The 27,412-nt window shown below is 40.5% G+C and overlaps 1 protein-coding gene across 6 annotated transcripts in view; it reads left to right on the top strand.

Moving 5' to 3' along the window:
* LOC104138046 (inactive cell surface hyaluronidase CEMIP2) overlaps positions 1–27,412 on the top strand; it is a 56,690-nt gene that overhangs the window by 22,110 nt on the left and 7,168 nt on the right. For all 6 annotated transcript variants that reach the window (XM_068925924.1, XM_068925922.1, XM_068925921.1 and 3 more), the window contains 14 exons: positions 4,275–4,444; positions 5,878–6,066; positions 9,088–9,257; positions 12,808–13,017; positions 13,399–13,604; positions 14,190–14,259; positions 17,002–17,130; positions 18,846–18,934; positions 20,482–20,613; positions 21,478–21,513; positions 22,293–22,448; positions 23,282–23,459; positions 23,855–24,070; positions 24,832–25,040. In XM_068925924.1, coding sequence (XP_068782025.1) covers positions 4,275–4,444; positions 5,878–6,066; positions 9,088–9,257; positions 12,808–13,017; positions 13,399–13,604; positions 14,190–14,259; positions 17,002–17,130; positions 18,846–18,934; positions 20,482–20,613; positions 21,478–21,513; positions 22,293–22,448; positions 23,282–23,459; positions 23,855–24,070; positions 24,832–25,040 — 2,160 coding nt within the window. The remainder of the gene's footprint in view (positions 1–4,274; positions 4,445–5,877; positions 6,067–9,087; positions 9,258–12,807; positions 13,018–13,398; positions 13,605–14,189; positions 14,260–17,001; positions 17,131–18,845; positions 18,935–20,481; positions 20,614–21,477; positions 21,514–22,292; positions 22,449–23,281; positions 23,460–23,854; positions 24,071–24,831; positions 25,041–27,412) is intronic.

Genomic DNA, 27,412 nt, shown 5'->3' with positions numbered 1-27,412 from the left:
CTGTTCTCTGCAGCAGAAGATGGACAAGCAACTCATTTTTTGGTGGTCACCAAGGAAAAGCAGGGTCATTTTTTTTTTAAACTTGTAAAGCTAATAAAAGGGTTCAGTGTGGTGATAAATATTGTGTTATGTCCTTCTCTGCTTCTGTCTCTTCATCCAAAATAGGATGCGCTAAATTCTGTGATACTTATTTTAAATGTTGGTGTATGGAAGGTTCACCTTGTTTGCTGGTACTACTGAAAAGCATGTCCAGTATATACTATTCTCATGAGTGGGTTAAAACCAAACAATTTCATTTGGTCTTTTACACTCTTTTTAATGTTTGGGTTTAAGAGGGCTGAAATAAAGGCAGCTGGTGGTTTTAATACCTACCTTTGCATTAGCAATGGACTACAGTCCAGCTGACTGACCCTGTTTTCCTTTGATTCAACCTTAATGATACAATTTTTTTCAGCTTTTTAATGATGTTTTAGTCTTTCACTGCTCCATAATGCCATAATTACGTGCAGAGGCAGCAGACAACAAAATACTCTGATTTTTCAACTTGGTGGCAGCTTTCTGTGGTTTGTTTTTCATTTCCAAAAACTTTGATTCATTGAGCAATGCTGTAGGGAAGTAGAAATACATCAAGGACAGTTTCCAGCTCCCTGCAGGCACCTGGCTAAGAGCTTCAGAGCTCTGGGAATGGTGGTCAAGGGTCTGGGAGCCCAGGTCATTTTCTCCTCAATCTCCCCTGTGAGGGGAAAGGATGGGAGGAGGAGTAGACGAGTTTTCCAAGTTAACAGCTGGCTGCGCCGCTGGTGTTGGCAACAGGGCTTTGGTTTCTATGACCATGGGACCCTGTTTGAAGATCAACAGCTGATGGGGAGTGATGGGATCCACCTTACCAAGCGGGGCACGCGTGTCTTTGCCAACAGATTGGCCAGCCTGGTAAGGAGGGCTTTAAACTAGGCAAGATGGGGGAAGGGGAGTGGTATAGTGGCAGGAGAGTCAGTAAAACACCGCTCAAGTCAGGATGCCTCCAGCGGGTGCATGCAGCCAGGGGAGACAGCATGCAACATGGCTATGGAGGATCCTCTTGCACCTCTCCTGGGAAGCTTGCATGCTTGACTGGCTCTCTGAAGTGCCTGTACACCAATGCACGCAGCATGGGGAATAAACAGGAAGAGTTAGAGATCTGTGTGTGGTCGCAGGGCCATGATCTCGTTGCAGTTACAGAGACATGGTGGGATAGCTCACATGACTGGGATGCTGTCATGGATGGCTATGGGCTTTTTAGGAAAGACAGGCCAGGAAGGGGAGGTGGTGGAGTTGCCCTTTATGTGAGGGAGCAGCTAGAATGTATGGAGCTCTGCCTCGGGGTGGATGAAGAGCAAGTTGAGAGCCTATGGGTAAGGATTAAAGGGCAGGCTAACATGGGTGACACTGTTGTGGGGGTTTACTGCAGGCCACCTGATCAGGAAGAGGAAGTAGATGAGGCCTTCTACAGACAGCTGGAAGTAGCCTCATGGTCACAGGCCCTGGTTCTCATGGGAGACTTGAACCACCCTGACATCTGCTGGGAAGACAGCACAGCTAGGCACAAACAGTCAAGGAGGTTCCTGCAGAGCACTGATGATAATTTCTTGACTCAGGTGGTGGAGACACCAACAAGGAGAGGTGCAATGCTAGACCTTGTACTAACAAACAAGGAAGGTCTAGTTGGAGATGTGCAGGTTGGGGGCAGCCTTGGCTGCAGTGACCATGAGATGGTGGAGTTCAGGATCCTACAAGGAGGGAGCAGGGCAATAAGTAGGATTGCAACGCTGGACTTGAGGAGAGCAGACTTGGGCCTCTTCAGGGACCTACTTGGAAGAGTCTCATGGGGTAGGGCCCTAGAAGGAAGAGGGGTCCAAGAAAGCTGGTTAATATTCAAGCATCACCTCCCCCAGGCTCAAGAGCAGTGCATCCCTCTGAGGAAGAAGTCCAGCAAAGTGGGCAGGAGACCTGCATGGATGAGCAAGGAACTCCTGGCAAAACTCAAAGAGAAGCAGGAAGTGTACAGGAGGTGGAAAAGGGGACAGGCCACTTGGGAGGAATACAGGGACGTTGTCAGAGCGTGCAGGGATGCGACAAGGAAGGCTAAGGCCCATTTGGAATTAAATCTGGCAAGGGATGTCAAGGACAACAAGAAGGGCTTCTTCAAATACATCAGTAACACAAGGAAGACTAGGGAAAATGTGGGCCTGCTGCTGAATGGGGCGGGTGCCCTGATAACAAAGGATATAGAGAAGGCAGAGTTATTGAATGCTGCCTTTGCTTCAGTCTTCACTTCTAAGGCCAGTCCTCAGGAATTCCAGACCTTGGAGACAAGAGAGGAAGGCTGGAGAAAGGAAGACTCTCCCTTGGTCGAGGAGGATCGGGTGAGAGATCTTTTGTCCAAACTTGACATCCATAAATCCATGGGCCCCGATGGGATGCACCCACGAGTGCTGAGGGAGCTGGTGGATGTTATTGCTAGGCCACTCTCCATCATCTTTGAAAGGTCCTGGAGATCAGGAGAGGTGCCTGAGGACTGGAAGAAAGCCAATGTCATCCCAGTCTTCAAAAAGGGCAAGAAGGCCTGTAGCTAGTGGTGTCCCCCCAGGGGTCAGTCCTGGGTCCAGTCTTGTTCAATGTATTCCTCAGTGACCTGGATGAAGGGACAGAGTGCCCCCTCAGCAAGTTTGCTGATGATACTAAACTGGGGGGAGTGGCTGAGACACCAGAGGGCTGTGCTGCCATTCAGAGGGACCTGGACAGGCTGGAGAGCTGGGTGGAGAGGAACCTCCTGAAGTTCAACAAAGGCAAGTGCAGGGTCCTGCACCTGGGGAGGAATAACCCCATGCCCCAGGACAGGCTGGGGGCTGACCTGCTGGAGAGCAGCTCTGCCGAGAAGGGCCTGGGAGTCCTGGTGGACAACAAGTTGACCATGAGCCAGCAGTGTGCCCTTGGGGCCAAGAAGGCCAAGGGTATCCTGGGCTGCATGAGGCAGAGTGTTGCCAGCAGGTGGAGGGAGGTGATCCTGCCCCTCTACTCAGCCCTGGGGAGGCCCCACCTGGAGTCCTGTGTCCAGTGCTGGGCTCCCCAGTACAAGAGAGACATGGCACTACTGGGGAGAGTCCAGCGGAGGGCTACTGAGATGATGAAGGGACTGGAGCATCTCTCCTATGAGGAAAGGCTGAGGGAGCTGGGCCTGTTCAGCCTGGAGAAGAGAAGACTGAGGGGGGATCTCATCAATGTGTACAAGTATCTGAAGGGGGAGTGTCAAGAGGATGAGGCCAATCTCTTCTCTGTGGTGCCCAGCAACAGGACGAGAGGCAATGGGCAGAAACTGAACCACAGGTAGGTCCATCTGTACCTGAGAAAAAACTTCTTCACTGTGAGGGTGACAGAGCCCTGGCACAGGTTGCCCAGAGAGGTGGTGGAGTCTCCTTCCCTGGAGATATTCAAAACCCGTCTGGATGTGATCCTGGGCAATGTGCTCTAGGTGACCCTGCTTGAGCAGGGAGGTTGGACTAGATGATCTCCAGAGGTCCCTTCCAACCTCAACTATTCTGTGATTCTGTGATAACTGTCCAGCTAAGGGAAGGGCTAGCAGAGGGGAAAAAATGAAACCCTTGGCCTCAGCCTTCAAAAACCTCCACAAGATCACTTGTCCAAAGGTTTTAAGTGTGGTGAGCTTTTTATTTTGTTATTTTTTGTTTTGCTTGAGTATTCTGAAAGATTCAAAAGGTATTGCCTGTCAAATACCCCGCTCTCCAGCTGCGACTGGACGTGTTCGTCCTTCCCAGCCTGATGCAAGGATGTCTCCTGTGACTCCTGTGTGACAGCACTGCTGCAGCAAGAAACATCAGTGGTGCCTCATAGTCTTCCTCTGCTCCAGTAAACCTGTTTGTAAACAGGAGCCTGTATTACTTCTCATCTCGTGTGTGTGTTTTGTTTTTTTTTTAAAGTGTATCTTGTTGAATAGTGTACTAAAATGTCTCTGAAAGGCTTATCTTGTTAAAAAAAAAAAAAAAAAAAAAAGAAAAAGTGATCTCGTATTTGCCTGTTTGTGTATAGAACATCCAAGTGTTTTAAGCTATGCTTCTTTTGAATGATGTATGCCTGTTTTTCTACTGCTTTTTAAAATGAGTTTGGAAGAGTAGGCAGAACCTTTTATGTTCCTTATCTTGTCCTGTGCATGTTTGGAGAGTTTGTTTAGGGGGATTATATTTAAACATTTACTTTACTTATTTATTTATTTTTTGCAGGCAAGCCTGGGCTTTAGTTGGTGTTATAGGTGGTGGAAATTCTTCCTGTAATGAATCAGTGAGAGACTATGAAAATCACAGCACCGCTGGGAAAGCTCTTGCTCAGAAAGAATTTTTCACAGTGGATGGCCAGAAGTTTGTTGTGAGAGCATACAGCGAGTGGAACGATGGTAGGAAAGCATTTGGTAAAACTCTGTGGACCAGAGAAAAATAAGAATCTGTATATGCTTTTTTTTGCTAGAACTATTAGTTGCAATTCTAATTTCCAGGTGTGAGTTTTGCTTTTTGCTACACATGTGGCCTGGCTGTTGGATTAAGTACAAGGACACAGTACTCTTTCAGTACAGCCTGTTTTCTCAATCTAAATTTTGATCTAATTGTGTACAGTATGTGAAAAGCATTACATTAAGAGGCAATTACCATCTTCATTTTTAGTATATTAGATAGGGATAAGAATTCCAATAAAACACTAAAATAAAATAGGTCTTTTGTTTCTTTTAGCAATCTGTCAGTCATATATATTTTTAAATCTAAGCTTCTGAGATGTTGATTATGATCCTAAAAGGAAAACTGTGTACAAGCAGAGAGAAAAGTTCCATCTGTGTTATGAGTTTCTGTTCTTATTTATGATGGTGATCTTCAGTTCTCTCATCAGCATTAGGCAACTTTTTTCAAAGTTGATTCTCTGGTATAAAGAGCCTGGAAGATCTACCACTCATTTGCTTTTATCCTTTAGTTGTTTTTCAAGATGATCTTTGATCTGGGTTTTGTTGTTTATGGACAGTCATCTTTTTCCACTTCTGGAATTACTGAACAATATTGTTTTTGCCTCAGAAGACTTTAAGGTAGTCAGACACTTGTTTGTAAAGTAGTTGAGCTATTTGTGCTACCCTTCTTACTACCCTTAAATTGTTTGTTATGGCCCTATGCAATCATATTGACTCACATTAAATATATATATATTTTTTAATATATCTTTTACTTGCTGGTTCTATAAAGGTAGGCTCCATTATAAAGGTAAGCCAGATCCTGATTCAGTTCTTCCTTGTGCAATAAATAAAACATTAAATGAAATTAGAATTGCTGAACTTGGGCAAATACATCAGAAGGCAGTGAAATTGCATGTGTGTATGATTTAGCATGCCAAACCATTTTTAGTTGTGCATAAAATGCAAGTTCCCCTACTTTGACTTACCAAGTCCTTGATTACATCTGCAAAATTTTAAAATGCAGAAACATTTCACTTTAAACAAGCAGAGCTAGTTGGATCTACAAACTGTTGCTGTCTGATATATCAACTTTTTTTTATAGATTTTACTGATACTTACTGGTTTTTCTTTTATTGATACAGTTTTTACTGTCGCTGTTAATTCCATCTTTTCCCTTCTTTTTATTTGAGATCCACCAAATAAGCAGACTGTAATGGTATTTCACACTGTCGCATTTCAGAGCAGAACTGTACTTTAGAGGGTTTTGAAATGTGTGAAGTCTCACAACTTTCTTATTAGCCAAAACTTAACCATCTTCTTGAAGATGATTTCATATAGAGGTGAATATAATCTCTTATTGTATTTACTCTCCTCTCTTTTTCCATTTTTATTAGGTGTCCCAATTTCGGGCTTCCAGGTGGAAGCTGTGGGTGGAGTGATACTGAATCTTCTGGATGATGTCAGTAGTTGGGAGCCTGGAGACCGGATTGTAGTTGCAAGCACAGACTATTCAATGTATCAAACAGAGGAATTTACTCTCCTTCCCTGCCCAGAGTGTAGCAAACATCAGGTCAAAGTCAAAGGTATGGGAATGGTCAGCGTTTCCTGAATCTTGTGTGAAAAATATATTAGCAGTAACACACCCCAAACAGGTCCTTTCAGCAGGAGCAGTAACAGCCTGTTAATGTCTCTGTCTTGCCCTGTTGCCATATACAGGAATGTATACTGCCTCTTACTATAAAATTGCCCTGTATAATGTCGGATGTGCCTCTGACCTCTAACGCTTACCATACTAACCTTTCTTTTGCCTTTCTTCCTAGGCTCAGTTAATGCTTTAGTTTTCATTCAAGAATGAATTATGTTTGTTTTCTCTTCTTGACTGCTCTCTGTCATTTCACTAGTTGTCTTTATATGTGTTTGGATTGTTGTTTTGGTCATTACCGTTTCCTTTGCCTCTAGTGCCCTTCCCATCTTCCAAAGCTTGTCATTATATGTTTTCTGCTTTTATAAAAGGGAAAAAGGAAAGGAAAGGAAGCAAAAGGAAAAAGAAAAAAGGAGGGGGGGAAGGAGGAAGGGAAAAAGTGGGGGGAAAGAGAAAATGGCAGTCTTTGAAACTGTCTTTTCTCTTCCTCAATTTTCACATCTGCGCCACCCCCCCTTGGTAAAATGGTTATGAAAATAACTGGCAGCTCTAAGCCTGTGCCTGCACAGGATATCTCAGGCTAGCTGTAATCTGTTTTTTCTTTGGGCATAACGCGCACAAAATGATTGTACATGTTGTTGCCCATTTCCCTTTTCACTCTCTGACTCATGCTGTTTGACTTCATGAGGGCCTCCTGTGGGATTGACTCCTTGGCTGTGCAGACATCTGTTTTCCTCCTGCCACCCTGCTCTCCCTCCATGCCAACCCAACAGCTTCCTCCCAACAAGGTCTGTCAGCCTCAAAGCTTGAGCTTTCTGTATCGCTCTCTTCTGGTGGTCTGCAGGGTTAGCTGCAGCTTGGCAGACAACTCCTGTATCAGCCATGATGCTCCTCCAGATTTGGGTTTGTTCCATTCACCTCTGTAATGTGTGACTTCCTCTTCTTCAAACAACTCTTTATCTTCTGCTTCTTGGTTCCCAGAGCTTTACTGTATGTGCCCTCAAACTTTCCTGTTCCCCTATGCCTTCTGGGACTACCCATTTATATGTCCGCTTTGCAGCATTGTTCGCTTCCCACAGCATTCATTAGCTCTTGTAAGATATGTTCTACTGCACTGTGAAGTCCTAGACAAGAAAAAAGCTTATATAAATATACCTTATTAGACATCAGAGAATACCAGCGTGCATGAAAACGCAGAGCTGACTTAGTGCCAGTAACATCCTGGGTTTTGTTCTTAATTTTCTCACCTCATGTGTGTTATTGAACTCGATATTTTAAGGTGCAAGCTTGCAGTATGAAGTTTGAGAAGATTTTCTGTCACCGCTGAGTAGAATATATGCAAATTCTGTTTCATCTTGGAAACAGTGTACCATAAGAAAGCAGCTGCTATTAAAGAATCTGTGGAAAAAAAAAATTTTAACAAGATTTACAATATGGCATAAAATACAAAATTTCATGTTTTGTGAAAATAAATGCTACCAGAACTGTACCTAGATTGTTAAAAGATGTTAAAGGAGATGAATTGGCCCATAGTGTTTATTTCCTCCCCCAACCCAATATTATTAAGTCTCCTTTTTCATAGTAATGGAAGCAGTTTAAAAAAAAAAACAAAAAAAACCCAAAAAACCCCATATATTTATTCTACAAAGAATGAATTTTCTATGGAATGGCAAATTTGACATGATGAAGAACTCGTCATCTTTTGAAATGATTTGAAATTTTTTGAAATATTTTTTTTCTCTTTTGGCCCTTTTGTAGTTGGAAAACAAAAAATGAAGTGTATTATTTTATAGGAGGCCTAATTGCTGTCTCCTCACTTGATATGTGTGTGCTATTCAAATATGGGAAGAACAATAGGTAAGTCTTCAAGAAGAGGAGTACAGTCCCATTTACAGCTTTTGTTATCCCATCTAATTCTTAGCAAGATACAGAAATACAGAAATTTAGGGCAACTAAGGGTTTTTGGTTTTGTGGGTGGTTTTTTTTGGTGGTTTGTTTTGTTTTGTGGTGTGTGTGGGTGGGGGGTGTTTTGGTGTGTGTGTGGTTCCCCCCCCCCCTTCCTCCACCCTGAACAGCTACAGCATTTATTTTGCTAGGAGCAAAGTCCTGGTCTGCTTCTGCTTCACATTATGGTATAAAAGTTTAGCTTGTATCCTTCTGTAAGATTCTGAGACAACTTTGAAAGGGTAGCGACAGTGACATTTCAGGGAAATGATAAATGGAAAAACAAAGGAGAAAATTACTTAAAAGAAATTTAATTTTTTTTAAAGGTTTACTAAACTAGATCATATTCTCAGTTTGTATAGACAAATTTAGTCAGGAAAGCAAATGGTATTTTGTTTTGGAGAGGGTGAATGTAGAATTTTCTAAAGGCATTTGGCTTCATTTTTAGGTCTTAATTTTGCTTTGGAACAGATTAGGCAGCCAGTGTTCTGTGCATCTGTTTGTTCCATTAAAACCTTTCTAGATACTTTGGATTCACTTAAGCCTATCTTTAGATAAATATATTTGTCTCCATTCTGTTTACAAACTATTAGGTTGAGATTAAGATTCACTTGCAAATAAAATATTGGGAGTTGTTTTAGGAATGACAAAAATTGAGAGGTCTTGGTCCTTTTAGTAAAATGAAAAATATGTATACATCACCTTGTTTTGGAATAAAACATGCAGTAGCATATTTGATTCCTCACACTGTAAGGTGCTCAAGTATCACTGAATCAACCACATCTGGAAAAGGGGAGTTGGCTTGGTTTGTGCTTGCTTAATGTTTATCATCTGCCAGTTACAGCCTTTGTGTGCCTTAGCATAAGAAAAGCTGAGAACTTTTAAAAGCTTGTTAAGGTATCAGAACGTGAGTTTTGGTGCTAAAAATAGTTTTCCTATATAAAATAACTAGTTTTGTTTTTAATCAATGACAACTTTTTTCACTTTTTTTTTTTAATTCAAAATTGTTTTTGGACAGAAAATCCTCAATTTCCTCATGTGGGAGAGGTTATTGATGGAGTGGACATGAGAGCAGAAGTTGGAGTCCTTACAAGGAACATCTTAATCAAGGGAAAGACAGAAAATACATGCTATCGTGAAAAGGAGTGTCAGTTTTTCAGTTATGATACGTTTGGTGGACATATCAAGGTATGAAAAACACTTTTAAGTAGCTTTCTGTAATCTAATGGTATATTGAGTACAAAAGGATTAATGCTGAACTTGGAGGGATTTGAAAATTTAGAGAACATCAATTCATATAGCTGCTTTGCCTAAAAGACTCCCTTTTCAGCTTTCCCAAAGTTAGATACAACTAACTAGACTTAGACTGCAGAATTGGGGCAAGAGGGTATCAGTGCTTTAAATGTTGGAGAAGCATACTTATAATATATTATAACTTTGTTTGGCAGCGCTTAAAACTTACAAGCGACTTCCCTACGTGTTCAGTGTGTAACGTTATAGAATAAAATTTGATTTCCCTCTTCTCAGTCGTCTTTCCCTTTCCTCCTTTCCTCCCTCCCCAAGTCATGAGCATTGAATCCTAGAAGTCTGCCTCATCTCAAGATGCTTCAAGAAGTCAGGCACTGGAAAGGAAAGAGACTAGATATGGGTTGGACCACTTTTTTTTTTTTTTTTTAAACCTACTAAGATTATTGCACAGAAGTATATCAGCTCTTATTGACAGTACATTGGCATGCAGGTTTTAGTTTTAGAGGTGGACATAATGCTGGGAAAGCCCTTTCCCTTTTGTGGCCGCTTTTGTTTTGTGGAAGCAGAGTGGGCTGTAAGCATACTTTTGTGTTTGAGATAACGTAATGAAAGCAGATAAGGGCAAACTGTGATTATTGCAAAGCATGACCTTGGTTGTCACAATAGGGTGAGTACAGCAGGCCTGTCAGATGGCTAGAAGATAGAACAGAAAACAAACACTTTGAGTCATCAAAGTTGTTAAGCTGTTTTCAGGAGCCTGTTCAGAATTGTTGGGTGTCTGTTGCCAAACCTAGACTTTAGCACTAAAGGCAACTTTCAGCTTTTCTTAATCTTATGTGCTCAAGCAGAGAGAGCTAGGCATTAAAACCCCTGAGGCCATGAATATTTGCTAATCAGCCTGGGGTTTCTACTGGTCATGGGGACAGTAGCATAAAGGAGATTTAGTGGCAATGGGTAATGAGGCATTAGTTTATAGCTTTATTGCTTCTTTAGTGCTCTTAAATGTTAAGAGACAGATCTCAAAGGAATGTATGGATTTGACCATCCATCTGCATTTTAAGCACACAAACCTTAGCTATGTGATTAAAAACCCCAAATGGTCCTCCATTATATTACCAACTTCCCTTGAGGACTCAGCTGTATGTATGAAAATGATTATATTTGTTAAATATCTAGTGCAGGTAAGTTAATAACAAACTTATTTTTTTTCCAGTTTAGCTCCTTTGGTTTTGCTGCCTGCACATCACTGTTGCATTTGTTTTCTCTTTTCATATTAGGTTAGATGGAATTAAAAAGCATATTTGTGCTTTCCCCCATTATTGGTACAACCCCATTATCTTAATGTCTCCAGTGCTTAATATTTTTACTTTCTATTAGTAGCTTTACCGTGCATAATTCTGAAGGCAATTTCATATCTTTTGTAACAAAGAAGTTCCTTTTTGAGGTCAAATTCTAGCATCCATTTGAAGCAACATAAATGTGAGTTGGCACTGAAAAGGAGGCAGTGGTAATGCAGAAGCTGGTGGAAGGCAATATCTCTTTCAATGATGACCCACACTTATATTGGTTTAAAGCATGTATGAAATTACAGCTTTTTGGAATTGTGTGGTGATCCCCATGTAGGAAGCTGGGTAATTTTCTGGTTTGGTATGTGAGGTAATTCTGATGGAGAATTTTTTTCTCCCTCAATTTGGTGCTAAAAGATGTCTTTCATGAGCTCTAATTTAAAAGAGCATCCATATCAGCAGTAATGGTATTACCCTAGAAGGAGAGCTGTTCGTTAATTCTGGCGTTTCCAGTTTCTCAGTTCAAGCATCAACACTTGGCATTCCCACCTATATAAGGTTGGGTGAAAAATCTGGTAAGGGGTTGGGCTCAAAAGGTTCTGATCAGCAGTCAGCTGCTAGCTACCTCCTAGCGGTGTCCCTCAGGCCTCAGTTATGAGGCCAATGCTGTTTAACATCTTTATTTAAATAGACCTGGACAATGGGATGGAGTATGTCCTCAGCAAGCTCACAGATGGTATTGAATTGGAAGAAGCAGTTGATTCACTGCCAGGGGGCTACTATTCAGAGGGGCCTGCAGGAACCTCGTGAAATTCACCAAAGGCAAGTGTTAACAGCACTAACTGACACTTGGAATACGCAGGGGTAGAAGACCCTCCTGGAGCAAGGTTATTGGATGTTTATTACCTTGAAATCCCTGAACCGCAAGGGGAACCCCGGGAACCTTGTGGGGAAGTGACCGGGCTGTCCCAGGCACCGCAGAGCATCGACCCGTGGCGAGGTTCGGGGGGTCTGGGTTTAAGGTGAATTAATAGGCTACAGTATGGGGTACTGCACATGCGCTATGGATAACAAGGGGAGCAATAAGTCTTTAGGTGTACACAAGTCCAGACTGGTGCCTATGTGGCGCAAGTCTAAGGGTCACGACCCGCTGCTCCTCATGGGTTCTGCACACCAAGTGTTTTGGCAGCTGGACTGATTGATCAGTCAGTGTGTTCCTGTCTCCTCACCAATCTTCTCACTTGCTGTAGCAGGTAAACATCAGAAGTCCTGCATCTGGGGTGGAATAACACCATGCAACTGCATGGGCAGGGTGCTGACTGACTGGAGAGCAGCTTTGTCTACCAGGACCTTTTATGCAAGAAGTTGACCATGAGGCAGCAACGTGCCCTTGTGGGAAAGGCCAACAGCATCTTGGGTGCTGTGTTAGCACAAGTGCAGCCAGCAGGTCCAGGGAAGAGTTCTTCCCCTCTATTTGGCACTTGCAAGACCACATCTGGAGTGTTGTGCCCAGTTTTGGGCTCCCTGGGCAAAGAAGACATGGATGTGTTTTGTGAAGGTGCACTGTGATAGGGCAAGAGGCAATTGGAACCAAGGGGCAGCAAGGCAAATTCTGGTTAGATATTGGGAAAATAAGAGGGAGGAATCAATTGCTGTCATATTCATATTTATATCGTTAGAGGTATTCCTTGGGCAATGCACTGAGCAAGCTTCTCTAAGCTGACCCTTTGTTGAGCCAGCGATAGGACCAGATGATCTTGAGAGGTTCCTTTGAACCTCTCGTGTTCTGTGAATCTGTTCAATTAAGCCTGTCCTGGACTGGTTTAGGTACATTGGTACAGCTTAATGGTGGATGAGCCCTACGTGGATGACTTCTATTTATCTGGATGGAATGTGGTTGTACATTTTAAAAAAAGTATCAGTTGGTAAAGACCAAACAGTATAATGTAGCAATATGATGTCTGGTGAAATTTGCTGTTTTAGCCATGTGTAGATTTTGCTTTTACTCTTATTTATGAAGGGTACTGTTTTGTAAAATGAGATCTAGAACAAGAAACTAACAATTGTTCCAACTAGCCTTTCTGGTGTTGTCTCATGATACCTGTGTATATCTGGCAGAAATAGCTGATGTATTAGCTTAAATTTCCACTGGTTAAAAAGTAAGTAGTTTGTTATTCATTCTGGACATCTCATTATGTTTTTAGATTCTGAAGAATTTTACATCTGTTCATCTCTCCTATGTGGAGCTGAAGCAAATGGGGCAGCAGCAGATTGGAAGTTACCCTGTTCACTTTCACCTATGCGGGGATGTGGATGAAAAAGGAAGTTATAGTTTTAAGACTTATCTGGAAGGTCTTTCCATTCATCACTGTTTCTCCAGATGTGTGACTGTTCATGCAACTAATGGCTTGCTGGTAGGTGCCAGGACAGTAAAACTATACCATGTTGAAATAAATGTTAAAAAGAACATTTAGAGCAAAAATAGTCTCCTTCTTTCAAGTTTAAATGATCAGCAGCATGTTTTTTATGGCAATGAATAAACAAACAAGTGCAAACAGTAACTTTTTAACGGATCTTGCTGTTCTGTTTTTTTTCAGATCCTTGCAGGCAGCTAAGCTCTCCAGGCGTAGTAGTGTGTTTGCAAGGGATAAATAAAACTTTGTTTGAATCATCTGAACTGCTGATCCTGAAGCTTTGTTTGCAGCTCTGCCAAGAGAGTAAAGCTAAATGGCCCTTGTCAAATAAATCCCAGTCAATGCTATTGTTAGTGACATAATGAACTTGTATTTCTGCAGATAAAGGACACCATTGGCTATGACACACTAGGTCACTGTTTCTTCATAGAAGATGGCATTGAACAGAGGAATACTCTGTTCCACAACCTTGGACTAGTCACCAAACCGGGCACTCTTCTTCCTACAGATAGAAACAGCACCATGTGTATTGGCATTAGGGATAAAGTGTATGGAAGTTATGTCCCAGTGCCAGCCACAGACTGCATGTGAGTATTTCATGGTGAAAAAGTAAAATCAAACTGGTTACAGTAGTTAAACTGCTGAGGGTCTCTTGACAATATAGAGGAGAAGATTTTTATGTGTAAGCTAATGAATACAGAGACCTTAAATGTAATTCACATAGCAGCACTATTTAGAAAAAGAATTGGTATCTAGCCTTTAATAAAAGACGCAAAAAAAAAAGTTGTTTTGTAGAAAGATTGTTATTTCTTGTGGTAAATGTTCAAAAGACTTTTAGGACTGCATCTTTATTTCTGTGCAAAGACCCTCACATTCTCAAATTGTTGCCACTAGTTTTTCTTCATAGCATTAATCTCTTGTAGAAGCTTACTAAAACAGGTTATCATTGCACTGAGTATTTGAAATGTTTTAAAATACTATGTATTGAACTAAAAAATAAGCATTTCCATGGTTACTTACATGTGGGGGTTTTGTGATTTTCCTTCATATGTAAACTAGTGAATTTAGACATCAGATTAGCTTTTTCTAATGTGCTTGCTATGAAAGGTAAGAAATTTCTGTAAGGGACCTAGAGCTTCTGAATAATAGCTTGTTTCTGAATAATATTTCAGGGCGGTTTCAACATTCTGGATTTCTCATCCCAACAATCATCTCATAAATAATGCAGCTGCAGGTTCACAGGTGAGGCACATGGATGTACTTCAGGACAAACTACTCATTGCTCTGTTGTGCACATTTTGTGAACATCATTACACTGTTTAAAAAAAAAAACACATGCATTTCCTTTTTTACATATGAATCTCCGCATGTTTGGCAGCACACTGACATTACAAGTGCAAGTTTTGTTTAAATGTACATTTAAGAGATGCCACCTTTGTTCTAGCTGGAAGAAGGGAGATCTCTTCCTCTTTGTAGTTTCTAGTCCTTGTAATTGTGTGTGTATAAAAGTGTATATATAAATCTCCTTTTATTCCCAAGGAGTTGGTGCACTGCATTTTAACATTAAGGCTTCTGTATCTTCTGTAACTTCTGTCATGATTTTACTGTTTGACTGCTTTTCAAGGTTTGGCTTTATAGCTTTATTCACTGGACTGAAAAATAGTTCATTATACAAGAAACAGCATAGCTAAGATGTTTTTTTTTTTTTTTAAATTGACTTTGTCATTAGTCATTTGTTTCTCAGCAGTGATTGGTTGATGCATTTTTACCTCTTGTGAATCCTACATTATTGCATATCTTTTGTCACAGTACAGGTCGTGGAGTAGGGACTGGAGTCTGTTCAGCTTTTAAATTGGATAAGAGGCTGATATGTGCATTGTTTTGAGTGGATTGTTTTGAAGAGATCAGTGGGAATAAAATAAAGGAAGAACTTTTTAATGCAAAGACTCCAATACTGAAAGTAGAATATGTGTGTCAGTGCATTATTATGACTTAGGCATAGAATACATTTAAAAAAAAGGCATTAATGGAACAGGATTTGAAATATTGAAATTAGTTGAAATATCTGTAGTGTAAAAAAAAAAAAAACTTACATGCAAGAAGAGGAATAAGAATTTTGTTCTTGTTTTCTCTGGAGAAACTCTTTTCTTGTTAACTGTCTACTGTTAGGAAGGATCTGGACGAACTTACTGAATCAAACCATTCTTCTGTTTCCTACTCAGTTTTGTTGGCTTTATGTAACATTCCTTTACCTGTTTTCAGTGTTGCGGGCCAAGTTACAGGAAACAGCTCGCATGCATCTGGTGCCTAAAATTTGCAAGGTCTTTTTTGCATCTGCGCTGTATCCCAGAGAATGTCACTTCCTTTTGTTATCTTGGTGTATATTATCAGAGCAAGCGTTTGTATATGGCACAAAGTTTAGTGGCTCTGATATTCATGCAAGTTAAGTCGGCAAACCTTCCTTGCATGGATGTAATCACAGTAGTAGAAAAGGGCTACAGCTTATTATTTTTCAGAAACAAAATGCTCAAACTGTTGCTAGAGCTTTTGCTGGCATAAACTGTAACAATTCACAAGCAAATAAGAGAGCTCCACTGCCTTCTCCTTTGTTACACGGGGAAGCCTATTGTAAGGCTGTATCAGCAAAAGATGCTTGGACTATATATTAGATATGCACTTGTGTTTCTTAAAAATAACATTATTTGTCTTTCTGAATACTTGTAAGTGCTTAAGGAGCTTTTAAGTTTCCTTATTAAAACTTTTTTTTTAAGCAGCAAGATGTGTTTTGGGTAAAAATTACTTGCTGTTGCCAAGCATGGAACTGTATTTAATTATATGTGAAGTAAGGTTTTGGTATTTTACTAATGGATTAACAATGCTAAGCAAATGTGGATGTTCATCAGAAATGTGGAGCTGTGTCATCGTTAGGGATGGGAATACATTATTGAGAAGCAGAGTTTTCAGGGGTGTTTGGAAAATGAATATGTTCTGTCAGAGCGAAATCTGTGAATTCTTTAAGCCAGAGTGAATTGGCTTTATCCATGTTTCTTGAACAGTGGGGAGGATGAAAACTTTTTCCCTTTCATAATATAGAGCACTCAATACGCAGTAGTTCTTTGGCTACTGTTTAACCTTTTAACGCTCCCTATGCTAAATAAAAAAATAAATATATATTTACTTTATAAGAGGTCATGTAAGATTTTTTTCTCATGTTTGTAGGTGTCTACTGTTCTGGCACTGTCCCTATGCCTCTTCTTCTAACCACATTTGGGCTCACAAGAGGAACTTTTATGGGTCTGTCTTAGCAGATAAACCTAGCCTCTTTAAGAGCAGGGATGTTGATGAAGTGGAGAAAATGAACAGACGCTGAAATTATTACTTCATGTTATTGGCACAGTGCTCTGACCTAGCCAGACTTCTTGATGCACTTCCCCCCCCCCCCTTTCCTGAAAACTCTTGTGGGTGTTTTTGGCTGCATCATTAAATTCTGATGTGAGCAGAAATGAACAAACCTTAGTCAGACTATAGCAGTAAGAAGAGAAAGGGCTTTTGAATATTTTACAGTAATTTGCATCATTTACTAGTAAACAAAAGGAAACCAAGTATGTGTGAAGAAATGTAATTCAAATGCAAAAATTATGTGAACTCTTATCACTTTTTTGTGATTTGAAATACTAGAGGATCTTAAACATATAGTTGCATGGTTTCACTGAAAAACAAAACATTTTTTAATGAATATTATTCACTAGAATGCAGCCTTATTTGAAAATTTTTACTTTCTCATCAGACAGTTGTTCAGAGGATTTATTTTGGAAAATGCATTCCATTGTGCAAATTTAATTTTGGCTATGTTTGTATCTGCTGTCTTACTTAAAATATCCAAGTTTTATTTAACATACAGTTAGTTTGTGATTAGAAGTAAATACATCAGCACTGATGTATCAGACTCTCTTATAAGTAATGTTATTCTCTCCTTATTTACAGGACACTGGAATATGGTATTTGTTTCACAAGATTGCTATGGCAGATTCTTATGGTTCAGCCATTGAAACTAAGTCAGAGCTTACACCTTTAGGAATTTTCTATAACAACAGGGTTCACTCCAATTTTAAGGTAGTGTACTATCTCATAAGTAAAGAACTCTTACTTTTCTATATAAGGACTCATCTGTTTAAATGATAATCCAGTTAGGTGATGGCTTGGGGTGTTACTGAACTGCGTGATTCTGTCTAGGTATTGTAGAACAGTTTATAAAAAGCATGTGCGTAGTTTCTTTCAATGTTTCACTTCAAGTACTTACTGTGTTTAATATTTTCTTAAAGCACAAACCACTGAAATCAATTAATGCTTTTAATGAAATACACTGTCTCAGGAGTAACATTTTCAGATGCTATTCAATTTTACTGGTGGCATTGTTTACTACTTTGAAGAAAGCTGATCCCCGAAGTATTGAGGTTTATTATGGTTGTGATTCATAGAATAGCTGTGACGTTTTCCTGGAGTCTTTTACATACAGTAATTCAGGTATTTCTACATGGTGACGCAGTCTGACTAGAGATTATGCTTTCATTTACCTTTAGAAGTCCACCTATTGGCAGCAATTTTTTGTGAGAGGGTTCTCAGTCTAGGTACAGGCTCTCCTTATTGTTTTGCTAAATTGATTTTAATCTTTTCCATGTTCTGCTAAGTGAAGTCAGTTCAAGTCCTTTAAGTGATGCTTTCACTTGGAAGATAGCTGCTATCTGTATAGATATCTATGACATTTATAAAGCCACTTAACTTCAGATGTCTTTTTTTTTTGTTAGTGTGAAGCTTACCTAATAAAACCCAGGATCAGTATTTATTTGCAGAATCTTTCTGTGTCAAAGTCTTGGATGTTTTTCTTACTAAAAAAATACTCTGATTTTACTTGTTAGTATCTCAGCCACAGTGTAGGTGCACTATTTTATAGAAGTTATGTTAAAGAAAGGTCTGTTTGGGACTGTAGGGCAGTTTTTCAAATTGGAATTAAAATGTACTGATGACAAAAGTGCATTGTAAAAGGGGGGGGGGAAGTTTCAGCTGTATAACTGGTGTTATCTTTAAACAAAGATAGTTCTTTTAACATGCAATTCACACACAAACTCCTAACTCCAGTAGCAGATCTGAAGATCTACTTGTATAGCAACACTTGCTTCTAATCATAATTTGGATCACAGGTGAAGGTAGCTACAGTTGCTGTGCATTTAACTTGTTAAATTAGTCACACAAATGCTTTTTTCTTATTTTTAAAAGTAAATTATTTCATATCAGATTATTGAGTTTCAAGTTGATGATGATTGCTTGGGCAAAAGTTAGCTTTAGTGGTAAAGGTGATTGTTTTGTCTTTTAGTTTAAAACTCAATCTTGCACAGTTTCCCCCCCCCCCCCATTAGTGACATTTGTGAGAATATTTTGAATTCACCACAAGGTTGTTTTCCAGATTGTCCAGAACAGCACGTGGAAGGAAGTGTAAAACCTCAGATAGATGATGTGAAAGAATTTTAGAATGAACTTTAATTTTCCAGGACCGGGGGGGGGTGTTTTGTTTTATGTTTGTTTGGTTTTTTTTTTTTTTTTTTTTTTGCAATCTCTTTCTCCCCCCCAATTAGCATAGATTATCTGTCTCTTTTTTAGAGAATGTATCAGCTAAGGCCAACTGAAAGGTCAGACAGTATGTAATATAGTGCATTGAATGCATTGTAACTTTTTAATTTTAAAAATCTAATGCTTATATTTATTGCTGAAGATAACTAGTTAAAAGCCTTCAGTGCTGGATAGTATGAAATTTATTTCTTTCTTTGTTTCAGGCTGGTTTGTTCATTGATAAGGGTGTTAAAACAACTAATGCTAGTGTTGATGATCCCAGAGAATACCTTTGTTTGGACAACAATGCAAGGTAAAGGATAGTCTCTGTCAAATGTGTGAAAAATGGATAAGATCTGAGATTGTTTGTACGTTCACATGAGGAAAAACATGTTCTAAAATATTATAAATAATAGCTGAAAAATAAAGTCATGCCTTTTTTCTGATACATGCATGTGTTTTGGGAACAACAGAGCATGGTATGCCTTAAAGGAGTTGGCTGTTCCTCCTGAGCCCTTGCCCAAGATGGTTTTCAGCCTTTTAGAATTAATTTTAACCATGCTCTGTTGTCACGGTCAAAGTATTTTCTGGTATTGCTGCTAAAGATAAAGGTATATTTTAAAATCTGTTTTTCTGATTTATGGGTCAGTCTTATACTTGTATGCCTTCATCAAACAAGTGGCAAGTAATACATCCACTTACCTTTCTTACTGCTGAATGTTTCCTGGCATACCTCCTAGAGTTGGCATTTATAGTTCAGTGGTACAGTTTTATTGGAGGTTATTTGCTGAGATAATACAACCCAAATACATTTTATTTAACTTACAAAGTGAGAGATGGTGGTGGAGAGTCTAGGAAAATTCCAGGTTATATTGTGTCTGTCTAGTCTTGTCCTGAACTTCAAATAAAATATCTTTGATTAGTGATCGAATCTCAAATGATAGGGAAAATATTGAGTAGTTATATTCATTGATATTCTGTTGTGGCCACTGAGCCTTAAAACTGAAAGTATAGTTCAGGAAGATTACTGTACTGATTACTTGAATGTAATGACATGAGGCCACTAATGACTGTACATGAAATCAGACTGGAGGAATTTAAATATTAATCAAGGGTCCGGAGACTGTCAAAAACAAACATTCCCTGTTTCTTCCCTCCCGCACTCAGAAACTTCCAGACGTGGATCATGATACAGCAGATCCCAGATAGAGCACAGGGTGGTTGGGGTAAGGGGAATAAGTACTTTTATGAAAATGTAATTCAAGCAGATTATATTTTATAATTTAATATGTGTTATAATGCATTTCCCCTGTGATTTCGAGGTTAATTTATAGATCTCAGCCATAACTTACCCTATGAGACCATCTTGATAGCAATACAGAGTGCTTGTCTGAGCTGGAATACAGGAATACCTCAGGTGTGTTCAAACAAGGAGCACTCCTCAACACCACGCGAGTTTGAAGGAACAGTCAGTAGCTTTAATTCCCTCCATCAAACTCTCATATTAATGCTCCAATAGAAGTGGAGAAAGGATACATAAGGCAGGGAGAAAAAGTGGGGGGCTAAAGGGAAGGTAAGGTGCAGCCTGAGAAATTGAGGGAGATTGAACAAAGGGCTGGAGAGTTCTGGGAAAAGAGAAGTTCCCACTTGATGAGATCCATGTAGACACTTTTCTGGAAATGGAGAACTACAGATGCACTTAGTTTTGGTTTCTGTCACTTCCAAACATGAAGCAGAGTTGATTTTTGCCTCTCAGATGAGTGCGAATGTTTAGCTTTCAGGCTCTCTCAGCTCTACATATATGACACACATAAAACAAATACTATTTTTATTTTAAGCGTCATTTGGTTTCTGTCCCAGGTTTCGTCCTCATGAAGATGCAGACCCTGAAAAGCCCCGAGTTGCTGCCCTGATTGACAGATTGATCTCTTTCAAAAACAATGATCACGGGGCCTGGGTTAGGGGAGGGGATATCCTTGTTCACGACTCTGGGTAGGTATCCAGGAGCAAACAGCTACATTTGGGTAAGAAATTTCCCCTAAAGGTGCGTTTATGACAATGTATTACAACAGGGTTGTAAGAGAGGACTGATGCTTAACTCTGAGAGCTTCTCAATATCTTCCACTACTTTCACAATGTAGTGGGTGAACAGCAGAAGACTGGCGAGCACGCTGACTGATCAATCAGTCCAGCTGCCAAAACACTTGGTGTGCAGAACCCATGAGGAGCAGCGGGTCGCGACCCTTAGACTTGCGCCACATAGGCGCCAGTCTGGACTTGTGTACACCTAAAGACTTATTGCTCCCCTTGTTATCCATAGCGCATGTGCAGTACCCCATACTGTAGCCTATTAATTCGTCCATTTCCCAGGGTTCCCCTTGCGGTTTGGGGATTTCAAGGTAATAAACATCTAATAACCTTGCTCCAGAGGGGTGTCTTCTACCCCTGCGTATTCCAAGTGTCAGTTAGTGCTGTTAACACACAATATTCCACTACTTTAGATGAAACAAGTTTATACACAGTTAAATGGGAACCTGCCTTAAATGGAAGCAAAAAATTTGCATAATAAAGAATGAAGTCCAAAAGTTGATTGAGACCATACATTTGTACTGAGATTTTTATGGCTTCCCTGAAGCTGTCATGTTTTCACTTAGAATATATAACAGATTACTTGATCTTTTTGTAACATCAGCGTTTTTATAAGAGTTATTTATAAATGTGAAGGGTTTCTAAATTCCATTAATACAAAAACTCAAACTTTCTGCAGTTCAAAACAGGCTGTGCTCTTACATTAGTTTATTGAAGGATAATTCAGAAAATGTGACTTGAAACTTGATTTGATAAACTTTCTTCTAGGTTTGCAGACAATGGAATAGGTTTGACATTTGCTAGGTGAGTACTTTGTGTTAATCACTTGTGTTTTTGCTTGCTTAAAAGTTTAGAAAATATAAATCCTTCTGTCAAAATTAATAGGTATACTTGCTATAGCCTTATTTCTGGGCCCTGGTCTATTTCTAGGGATGCAAAAGATATTAAGGCTGTAAATTGACATGACTGTCAAAGCTTGTGCTTTAATTCAGCATGTGCTGGCATTGCACCACAAATTGCTGCCCCTTCACCAAAAGGGTTACTTTTATCCCAGTGTTTTTGGTATAGCGTGACTCCTTAGGCAGTTTTGGTTCTCTTCCTGAAGAGTTGAGTAGAGGAAATGGAAGGGGATGAGTCTTTCAAGCGAGCAGTCTCATTTTTATATAAAAGTATTAAGTGACTTTGGTAGAATGCCAAAATTGTTGTCAGGTTAGGTAACAACAAACTGGGTCTAGAATTGTGACTGTGGGCTCTGAAAGTGCAGGACTACAAGGGGAGACAAGAAAATGTAATGGTCAGCTCTGCACAAGTGTATTTAGCCCTTTAAACAATTAGTCTGAAATACTGTTAATGATTATATTTATTGCTTTATGTATTATATGTATTTATATTTATTTATAATATGTATTTATATTTATTTATATATTTATTTATATTTATGTATTATTTATGAATTATAAATGAGATGTAGACTGTTTTTACAATGGTCTTCATAAAGCAAAGCAGAAATAGCACCACAGCTTGGTGTTTTCATCTGCTGGAGAACATTAACTAAAAGTTTATCTCTGACATTGCTTTAATAGTGATGGGAGCTTCCCAAATGATGAAGGTGCCAGCCAGGAGGTATCTGAGTCTCTGTTTGTAGGTGAGAGCAAGAATTATGGGTTTCCAGGTGGCCAAAATAAATATGGGGGAACTGGAGGAATAGACAATAAAGCACGCACTCTGCCTAGAAATCGGTAAGTATTTTATGAGTGAAATAACTACTGCCCCAGAAATGCTCTTTGTATAAGATGTAAGCTCCTTTCTTGCATGATCTGTAAGAGATTAAGACTCTATTGAAGGTGACAGTGTTTGTAACACTTTGCATGACAGCTGTGTCACTCTTGCCTTTTTGCAAATTGTTTTGATTTTCTGCTATCAAAAGTTTTTCTTCCTTACCAATTTAAGTTATTCTACTTTCGTAATGAAAGCTTAGTCTTTTAAAACATTTGGACCTGGAAGAAAGAAAAAGCCTTCAGGTAAAGGGAATTCAAGGGGCAGGTTGGGACTACAGACTAAATCTGTCTATGACAATGATCCTTTCTTTCTCCCTCTGGCTTGATGTGATGCTTGTTTAACATGGTGCCAGATCCTACCCCTTTCCCCAGAGGTGAAAGCTAGATCTAGGTCAGACTGGTTTTATGCTACTTAGCCATTTGTGAGGGCTCACTTATTTGAGAAGTGAATATGGTGGTGATTCATGAAGTACTCAGGCTAGTCGAGCAAGTGGTAGTAGTCTCCTACTGTGTTCTCCCTTTTGGGGAAAGGACAGATGTGCAGATGGACTGTGATAGCTCTTTCTTCTAACAAGAAAACTCAAAGTCAAGGCTTTGGACTTATCTATGTGACTCTAAAATTCCTGAAACAAGTTTTCCTTTACAAAGACCTGATCTGTGAGTCACTGTGTTCGTGTTGCTTTCTTGATTCTTGAATGGGAGAAAACCTATTTCTGACACCAGCTGAGACTTGTCATGGTTCTTGTTACAGGATGCTATTTTAAAAACCATTAAACGTTTACTTGTATTAACAGGACGTTTCCAATCAGAGGTTTTCAAATTTATGATGGACCTATTCATCTTACCAAATGCACATTCAAAAACTTTGTGCCAACTCCAGACAGATTTACCAGTGCAGTTGGTTTCTTGATGAAGAACATATGGCAGATGACACCTAAAAACAACATTTCTCTTGTGAAGTTCAGTTCAAATGTAAGTTTATTGCAAGTTCACTTTTATTCCTATAAGAGGCTTTGCTTTCTTCTTGCTGTATTTTTATCATCTAAGGGCTCCAGGTCATCTTTTCCATACATCTGTATTCCAGACTTTATCTTTTGGTGGGAGGTCACCCAAGGTGTCCTTTGTTCCCTAAACAAAAGGGAATACTGTTTGAGATGGGGGGGGGGGGGGTGTTGCAACAAGGATCTTCTGGGCAAAAGACCTGACTTGAGCCTACTACCAAAAAATGAAATTCTGTTTGCAAGATTCCACTGGCTTTGCTAGAAGATTTTTCATTAACTCTGTCAAATCCCTCTATTTTTGGAGTCGTGCAAGTGTTAATTTGTGCTTCACCTAGCAAAGTTAACTATTTGAATTGTTATTACCAGGTTTTTCTGAAAGTCTTCTTCGGAAAACCAGGTCCCTGGTTTGAAGATGGAGATCTGGATGGTGACAAGACCTCAATATTCCATGATCTAGACGGTTCAGTGACTGACTACAAGGATACCTACGTTGGCAGAATGGATAACTACCTGATTCAGCACCCCAAATGCATTAGCAATACAGAATGGAATGGAGTGATTTGCAGTGGAGCGTATGCTCAGGCTAGTACTGTTGCAGCCTTCTATTTAAAACAAATCTAGAACATGAACAATTGGGTGGATAACATACAAAATTTCCTATCTTTAGATTAAAAATACTTTGAAGAATTTTTTTTTAAAGTATTTCAACTACTTTTATGTGTATTATGTGTATTTTCAGCTAGTTCTGTAATTTGCATAACTCTCAGTATGTGAACAGGAAGTACAATATTAAATGTATCAAGATAAAAGCAAATGTTTATGCTGTGAGTTTGCATACCATGAGTTCCATGTTGCACTCCTATCTGCTAAGACATTTTTGTATTGGAGATTTTCTTCCACTGGAATACTGTCTCTTGTCTGTGGACTGGGTCTTGTTTTCTTGGTTTTGTGGAATTTTTTTTTGTTTTTTGGGTTTGTTGTTTTTTTCATGAAAATGTTAAATACAGTTTTCTGAATTGCAAATCTCTTGCCTAGAAAATTCCAATTTCTGCTTCAAGTTGGGTATGAATTTGGCCCAGCACCTTAATTGATTCTATACCTTTCTTTTCTTTTCCTCGTCCCCTTTTTTTAGTCTGTAAAATGGGCAAAATCTACAATCTTTTTACAAGCAGCTCTTAAAAAGGGAGTCCTGTTTGGGTCTTGCATAGTTCAGAACCTCGGAATGTAGCAGCTCGGTTCATAATGTACTGATTATTCCTCACTAATTTGTTTCTGTTTGTACTGATTAAAAGAGTGTGTCCAAACCCTTCCTCTTTCTTTTATTCTCCCTTAATATCCTATAGGTTTACATCCAAACATGGAATGGGCAGAACCTTTCCATGACCATCGTACGAGATGAATACCCATCCAATCCCATGGTTCTGCGAGGTATTAATCAGAGAGCCGTCTTTCAACAATACCAGCCAGTAGTGATGCTTCAAAAGGGCTACACAATACATTGGAATGGAAAAGTTCCAAATGTCACTTATCTTTATCTCATTAACTTCAACAAGTAGGTTTCTTTTACTTCTTCTTGTTGTTTTATAAAGCAACTGGCAAAACTCAAACAGAAGAAGGAAGTATACAGAAGGTGGAAAAGGGGACAGGCCACTTGGGAGGAATATAGGGACGTTGTCAGAGTGTGCAGGGATGTGACGAGGAAGGCCAAGGCCCATTTGGAATTAAATCTGGCAAGGGATGTCAAGGACAACAAGAAGGGCTTCTTCAAATATATCAGTAGCAAAAGGAAGACTAGGGGAAATGTGGGCCCACTGCTGAATGGGGTGGGGGCCCTGGTGATGAAGGATATAGAGAAGGCAGAGTTATTGAATGCCTTCTTTGCTTCAGTCTCTACTGCTAAAGGCCAGCCCTCAGGAATCCCAGACCCTGGGGACAAGAGAGAAAGTCTGGAGAAAGGAAGACTCTCCCTTGGTCGAGGAGGATCGGGTGAGAGATCGTTTGTCCAAACTTGACATCCACAAATCCACGGGCCCTGATGGGATGCACCCATGAGTGCTGAGGGAGCTGGTGGATGTTATTGCTAGGCCACTCTCCATCATCCTTGAAAGGTCCTGGAGAACAGGAGAGGTGCCTGAGGACTGGAAGAAAGCCAAGGTCACTCCAGCCTTCAAAAAGGGTGAGAAGGAGGAGCCAGGGAACTACAGGCCTGTCAGCCTCCCCTCCATCCCTGGAAAGGTGATGGAACAGCTCCTCCTGGAGGCCATCACTAAGCATCTGGAGGACAGGAAGGTGATCAGGAGTAGTCAGCATGGAGTCACCAAAGGGAAATCATGCTTGACCAATCTGATAGCCTTCTATGACGGAAGGACTGGCTGGGGAGATGAGGGCAGAGCAGTGGATGTTGTCTCCCTGGACTTCAGCAAGGCTTTTGACACTGTCGCCCATCACATCCTCCTAGGCAAGCTCAGGAAGTGTGGGTTGGAGGAGTGGACAGTGAGGTGGATTGAGAACTGGCTGGATGGCCGAGCTCAGAGGGTTGTGGTCAGTGGCGCAGAGTCAAGTTGGAGGCCTGTAGCTAGCGGTGTCCCCCAGGGGTCAGTCCTGGGTCCAGTCTTGTTCAATGTATTCCTCAGTGACCTGGATGAAGGGACAGAGTGCCCCCTCAGCAAGTTTGCTGATGATACTAAACTGGGGGGAGTGGCTGACACACCAGAGGGCTGTGCTGCCCTTCAGAGGGACCTGGACAGGCTGGAGAGCTGGGTGGAGAGGAACCTCCTGAAGTTCAACCAAGGCAAGTGCAGGGTCCTGCATCTGGGGAGGAATAACCCCATCCCCCAGGACAGGCTGGGGGCTGACCTGCTGGAGAGCAGCTCTGCCGAGAAGGGCCTGGGAGTCCTGGTGGACAATAAGTTGACCATGAGCCAGCAGTGTGCCCTTGGGGCCAAGAAGGCCAAGGGTATCCTAGGCTGCATGAGGCAGAGTGTTGCCAGCAGGTGGAGGGAGGTGATCCTGCCCCTCTACTCAGCCCTGGGGAGGCCCCACCTGGAGTCCTGTGTCCAGTGCTGGGCTCCCCAGTACAAGAGAGACATGGCACTACTGGGGAGAGTCCAGCGGAGGGCTACAAAGATGATGAAGGGACTGGAGCATCTCTCCTATGAAGAAAGGCTGAGGGAGCTGGGCCTGTTCAGCCTGGAGAAGAGAAGACTGAGGGGGGATCTCATCAATGTGTACAAGTATCTGAAGGGAGGGTGTCAAGAGGCTGGGGCCAGACTCTTCTCCGTGGTGCCCAGGGACAGGACAAGAGGCAACGGGTGCAAACTGAAACGCAGGAAGGTCCATCTGAACACGAGGAGAAACTTTCCTGTGAGGGTGACAGAGCATTGGAACAGGTTGCCCAGAGAGGTAGTGGAGTCTCCTTCCCTGGAGATATTCAAAACCCATCTGGACATGGTCCTGTGCAATGTGCTCTAGAGGACCCTGCTTGAGCAGGGAGGTTGGAGTAGATGATCTCCAGAGGTCCCTTCCAACCTCAACCATTCTGTGATTCTGTTCTGTGATTCTGTAACATTGAAGTAATGTCCTGCAGAATTAGCATGCGTGAAAGTTGTCAACCATCAGTGAGACTGGATCTTGATTTTCGTTGCGTATATTAAAATGTGAAAAGCCTGAGCTTAAACTGCAGACCTGCACCTAAAGTTAAGAGTGTCTTTAAGGAAAATCAGTTGGAGAAGTGTCAAATAGTGAAGTTGTCCAGAGCGGGAGTTGAGTGGTTTGACATACTTGATTTTGTCAGATAAACTAATTAAGTATTCGAAGTATAAAATTAAACATATCTTAAGGGCGTCAAAGTTACCATAACATTTAATGTAACGTTTTGTGCAGAGGGGAAGAAAGATCTTCTGGTTTGAGGATGTGGGGGGATTT

Source organism: Struthio camelus, chromosome W, assembly GCF_040807025.1.
Source record: "Struthio camelus isolate bStrCam1 chromosome W, bStrCam1.hap1, whole genome shotgun sequence".
Lineage (NCBI taxonomy): Eukaryota > Metazoa > Chordata > Aves > Struthioniformes > Struthionidae > Struthio > Struthio camelus.
This window is presented reverse-complemented; position numbering and strand designations above follow the sequence as displayed.